The sequence below is a fragment of the Plectrocnemia conspersa genome, unplaced genomic scaffold (assembly GCF_051122295.1).
Source record: "Plectrocnemia conspersa isolate PC_06_02 unplaced genomic scaffold, ASM5112229v1 ptg000009l, whole genome shotgun sequence".
NCBI classification, from domain to species: Eukaryota; Metazoa; Arthropoda; class Insecta; order Trichoptera; family Polycentropodidae; genus Plectrocnemia; species Plectrocnemia conspersa.
Window position 1 is genome coordinate 21421648 of NW_028277173.1, and position 6031 is coordinate 21427678.

Sequence of the window (6031 nt, forward strand, 5' to 3'; positions counted from 1 at the left end):
TTTTTTTTTATTTGTTTTAATAGCGCCCTATTGCTTCTGTGATTAGTTCATGAGAGCCATTCTCACCATTATCATCAGCAACGACATAGTGCTATAACTCACTTTTAGTCTTGTCTACTTGACGACGCACTGTGGGGTATTTGCCCGATCTGGGCGGCCAAAATAATGTTTTTACATTAGTTTATTCCATAAGTGCTCTTAGTCAAATATATAGTGTTATAAGCGAAAATAAAAAAAAGCATTTTTAAAAAAAAATTTCAGACAATATTTAAAAAAAAAACTAAACAAAACATGTATACATATATATTTTAAATTGTTAGTTCAACGTAGATGAATTCCATGGTTCCTCGTCTGAAACCAGTTCTTCCTCATCCAAAGATTGTCCAATTGTATCTAGATGAGGTTCTGCTGGAAGCAACATGGCTACCATATCTTTTAAAAAGAGTTTACTTTTTTTGTGTAGTGCTAGTCGCATTCCTGTTATGACAAGATCTGAACTTAATAAAAGTATGTTTAGCACATCCGTATTACAAGATACTCTTGAAAACTTTCGTGCAAAATTTCGCCGATATAAACGGAAATGTTTGTCACGGGCTTCAGCGGCCTCTTCCGATAATTGGCCTATCGGTACAGCTGGACATAGAGCTTTGCAGTTTGCTTAGAATAAGCAGAAAATTTTTGTAATCGCACTATATTACTATATAATAATAAATAACTTAATATAACTTCCAAAATAACTTTTAGACGATATATAAATTTTAAGTTAATTCCGGTTATTTGTGCTGATAATTCGTGATCTGCAAAAATCTTCCACTGGTGTTGCCATCATTCGTGTTGCCGTAACCCCGTTTAAGTACATCGACTAGTAAACCCATCTTCGATCGAAACTCCTCTTGTATTGGTGTCTTTTTTTGCTCTACTATTATTTTATCACGTTCTGTTCTCAGTTGCCATTTTTTAACGGGTAATTTTTATGATAAATGTAAGGATAAACTCAAAGAAACGGTTATGCCACTAATACTTGAACCTACGTTTATAACTAGTAGGTTATTGTTATTTATACGATGTATAAAACACTAGGATCAAAATATATGATGATGTATCGACATTTTTTCGTTATCAACAGTATCAAAGCTGAATGGTCGTGCAAACTTCACCACGTAAAATGCTAAATACAAAAAAAAAATTATGGGTCACGAAGTTTTATAAATGTTATTTATATAATAATAAAAAGTATTCTACCATAATTTTATTATAGTCTTAATCGTTTTTATTTTTAAAATATGTATATTTGGTGATTTAAAAAAAAAAAAAATTATTAGTACGCTATCCACATTTTTGTGTTTACTGATTTTACCATTATGAATATATAATTAAAAAATCACAATAATTAGAAAAGTTTATTTTAAATTTAACGTTAACACAGTAACTAATTAAAAAGTTATGGTGGTTTAAATAGCTTAGGTTCTAATTTTTGCGAATCGGCCCCGCCACATTTTTAGGAATAATAGTATGCAATTTGATAAAAACCGCAAAAATCCGCAGAAAATAATAAAAAAAAAATACCTGAGCTTCATATTGTATATAAAATCACTATTAAAAAGTGGTAGTAAATATAGCTAATGAACTCAAAATTAGAAAAAAAAAACAGGAAAAAATACTAAAAAATGGCACCTACTTAAAACAATATTGTGTGTTTAATATGACAACTATTGCAACAAAGAGCTATGAAACGTAGAAACACTTACCTGCTTTATTATAATATAATCAATTGCTTGCATTTTTAACTGTACTCAAATAAAATAATAATAATTGTCCAATGTATGAGTATACAATCGACGCCGAGAAAACGATGCGTGCACACGAAGGGATGACTGACTTCCGACCGATCTTGGGGGCGCTAGCGTTATGCAAGGAGTGAAGAATTGTTGATTATTATGCGCAAAATTACCAGCTTTTTACAGAGCAACTTTTTTTTTACCTGCGCTTAAATTTTCATAATTGACTTTTGGCCACCCAGATCGAGCAAATACCATACCGTGCGACGCCAGGCTCCTGATACAACTCATATAATTCATTGTTGTACCGACGACAATAATTGCCGTCTTGACAAGTTAGTCTAAAAATCTTCCTATAAACCCTTCGCTCAAAACCTTGCAGCCGCTGAACCTATGTCCACGTATAGCACTCTTATACTAGCGCTGTTTTTACATATACACGTGCTATAGTTTTTCTGGATATACTAGTGCTTTTAAAAGGTCTATAAATAACAATGAAACCCAGTAACTGTAAAATTATTTTATAATATTATAATATTACTGTAATTTCACATGGAATATATAAAATTATGCAAAAACATGTTTTACATACGTTTTGTAAACATTGGTTTATTACGCAGTACATATCCACATATGGGTGAATAACATTTTTTTTAATATTTACATTCACACACTTGAATCAACTTGGTCTCCAATTTCACGAAGAAATGGCTAGTATATAAACCACGATAAAATCTGTACTCAATTACTTTCATTATCATTGTCGACTGTGTGAGATTCAAAGCATTTTCGGCAACATAATGAAGGGTCTTTTAACATTTTTGATATTGTATTCTGCTGCGTTCTACTTGACCGACGCTGAAACAACATTGGAAGAGTCAGATCCGGCGCCAGGTCTAGGCATAGCTCCAGCGCCAGCTCCAGGTCTAGGCATAGCTCCAGCGCCAGCTCCAGGTCTAGGCATAGCTCCAGCGCCAGCTCCAGGTCTAGGCATAGCTCCAGCGCCAGCTCCAGGTCTAGGCATAGCTCCAGCGCCAGCTCCAGGTCTAGGCATAGCTCCAGCGCCAGCTCCAGGTCTAGGCATAGCTCCAGCGCCAGCTCCAGCTCCTCCGTGTCCTCCACCTCCTCCTTCGAATTGTCATCAATGTCCTCCGAATGAACATTACGGCCCCCTCGACAAGTACGAAAACACATGCATCGTCCCAAAGCTAACGTTGACCCGCCCCCCATACACCGCAGCCAAACTAGGATGCGTCTGCAATGATCTACTTAAAAGGGACATCAATGGTAAATGCGTCGCTCCAATTTACTGCATCGGTGGATGCGGCTACGATAAAAACGCCTATTTTGCTGTATGCGGAGATCCGTGCCCCGCGACTTGCCCTCCTGCCCCAGGTGCACCAGCACTCAGTTCGTGCCTTCCGCCGACTTGCCCAAATCCTCCTACCCTAGAAATCGGGGCATGCAAATGCAAAGAAGGCTATCTAAGAAACTACAAAAACAAATGTGTTCTTCCCGGCGACTGCAACAAATGTCCCGATAACGAGGAACTAAGATGCGGCACAGATTGTACCGAGACAACCTGCAAAAAATTTGTAAACACTTGCACCCCAACTGTGAGTCCATGTGTCGTCAAATGCTATTGCAAACCTGGATTTGTACGTAACTGTAAAGGCAGATGTGTTTCAATACAGAAATGCGCAAGAAACTCGCACGAAATAATAGTACCGTGTCCAAAAAAATGCCCAGTAACTTGCGCTAACATGGCCAGTCCCCCTCTATCCACTTGTACCGTAGCGTGTCCTAATAATTATGGTTATCAATGCAAAACTGGATACGTTCAAAACGCAGCACTACAATGTATTAGGCCATGCAGATGCTAACATTTTTGTTTGAAATAAATAAAGATACACTATAAACTGAAAGTTATTTTATTTCGTAATTGTCTTACATAATATTTTGAATTATTGAAGTATTTTAATTCGTAAACGTTTTTAAATAGGTTTTAACTAAGTAGGTATTTAATACAGTTTACGACTACAAACAAAACCAATACAGCTAGTAGCAAATTGGTTCAGGCAGAATTTGGTTCCATTCTAATTCTCTCACAAAAATATTTGCATAATAACATCAAAGTAAAATTTCGATACAAACACATGATTTAGGAAGAAAAGAGTGTGAAAATATTTTCTTCAGTATCTTAGTGTAAAACTGAGCAAATTTTTAAACGGATATCATTAGATATAATTTATTTATTTATTAAAATTATGACCATCGTGAACTGACAAGTTAACCAAATGCGTCACGATGGCCAAAAGTATAAAATACTACAATTTTAAAATACATACAAAGATATACATATATACGTATACATACATACAAATATATATATACGCACGCACACACACACACACACACACATATATAAGTAAAAACACGAAAACAAGATAAAAGAACAGACACAAATCACCTCATTGCATTGTCCTACACGAATTGAACCAAAACCTCATATGTGCACGAGATTAAGCAGACGAACGGCTTTTGCCAAAGAAGAGTTGGCAAGTGCTTTAGTTCTAGACTAACAGGGAAAAACAGTGGACGCAACCGAGAACTATAACCATTTTCCAAAGCACACATTTGGAACTGCTCGAGACCGTAGGATTGTCTACGATGGATTTAAGCAATTTCCAGAAGTGTTTAATTATATAATCACTTATTCGAGTTGACAACGAAAAGTATCTCAGCGCTCACAAAATAACAAGAACGGATAATACCCGTATTCCTTCAAGTATAAATATCGAAGGTATTTACGCTGTACTTTTTCCAGCTTAAATTTATTGCATTGACTCATTACGCCTGGAATCCAAATAATAGAGATAGTTTCTAGTATGATGCGGACTAGAACATCATAAAGAGTGCGCAAAATTAAAGTATTCCTGAAGTAGCGCACATCTCTTAAGATAAAACCGAGCATTTTCAACGATCTACTGTGAGTATCTGCAATGTGCTTACTAAATTTCCAACGCTCATCGAAAAACACCTAAATCCTTAAAAAAAGGACTGTCTAGAATATATTCGCCGTGATAGTAGGAATATTCCGCTGCCATCGATGACCTTGAAAGTGAAATTATGTGACATTTCTTTACACTGAAAGGCAATCGGTTATAGCAAACCCACTTTCATGAAGAATTAAGATCCTACTGCAGGTCGAGGGGTTTCGAAACGACTACACTTTCTTGAAAATTTTCAAGTCATCTGTATACAATAAAATTTGCTTTACTCCCAAGTCCCAAATCTCATTGAAAACTGCAAATATGCTTTAAAGCCAGAATTGTCTTTTTAGTAATTACTACTCTTTCTGTGTAAAAACATAAAATTATATTTTTCTTGTTTTTAATCATTAATTGCGCCTGTTATAATTTAGTTAGATTGAAATGAGAATATAAAAAATACGTAATTTTGATATATCGATTACACAGATGTCGGCTTAAGTGTACATATTTATTAAAAGTAAACGTATTTCACATATACAGATAATAAATAAAACTATACATATGTATTTAAAAAGTTTTATATTACACTACAAAATGTTTGTAAGAATTTGATAGATGTATTAATATTCTTCGACTGGTATTACAAGATACCTGAAATCACACTTAGTTAAAAAGTTTACATACCATAATTTTTTCTTCACAATTCATCTGAAATATTATTATGCATCCTTGGGGTGATTTTTCTTAAGTATCCCTTTTGCTTTTTACTGCACAATTTAACATATATTTTTAAAATATATTAAATGATAATTTTTTTTTTGTATGAAGGGCATCATGGCAATATGTATACTAAATAGCATTTATAAGATTGTAATTACGTTGTGTACATACAATGCTGTTTCATCGTCATTTGCACTTATAAGGTACTGAATAAAAAGTATGAATTAAATCCTACAGATGGCGTTTCGAATAGCTCCAAAATTGAATGCGTATTTTGCTCCTTTTCTTCTTGTGTAGCCTTTTATTATTTTTCTAATATAGGGCTACACAAACTTTTTCTGCTATAAAACACTTCGTAAATCTTAAGATTTTAATGGAAAACCTTTTTTGTAGAATAGGTAATAACATGTATTTATTTAGTAATTATTTAAAACACAGAAATAAATGAAGTTCTTAATGAGTCAAAGATTTTGGATCCTTGAACCGAAAATCTTTTTAAAATTTGACACAATATTAAAAAGTAGAATTTTTACATCTAAT

The 6031-nt window shown here is 34.1% G+C and overlaps 1 protein-coding gene across 2 annotated transcripts; it reads left to right on the forward strand.

Annotated features, from left to right (window-relative positions):
- The first annotated feature begins 2531 nt into the window (after nucleotides 1-2531).
- LOC148232217 (uncharacterized) lies at nucleotides 2532-3703 on the forward strand. 2 transcript variants are annotated; one of them, XM_088191622.1, is made up of 2 exons: nucleotides 2532-2672; nucleotides 2763-3703. In XM_088191622.1, the coding sequence occupies exons 1-2, from the start codon at nucleotides 2579-2581 to the stop codon at nucleotides 3659-3661; spliced, it is 993 nt and encodes a 330-aa protein (XP_088047748.1). In that variant the 5' UTR covers nucleotides 2532-2578; the 3' UTR covers nucleotides 3662-3703. The 2 variants fall into 2 exon arrangements, with proteins under 2 accessions (XP_088047748.1, XP_088047747.1); XM_088191621.1 differs by having other exon boundaries at nucleotides 2546-3703.
- The last annotated feature ends 2328 nt before the right edge of the window (nucleotides 3704-6031 follow it).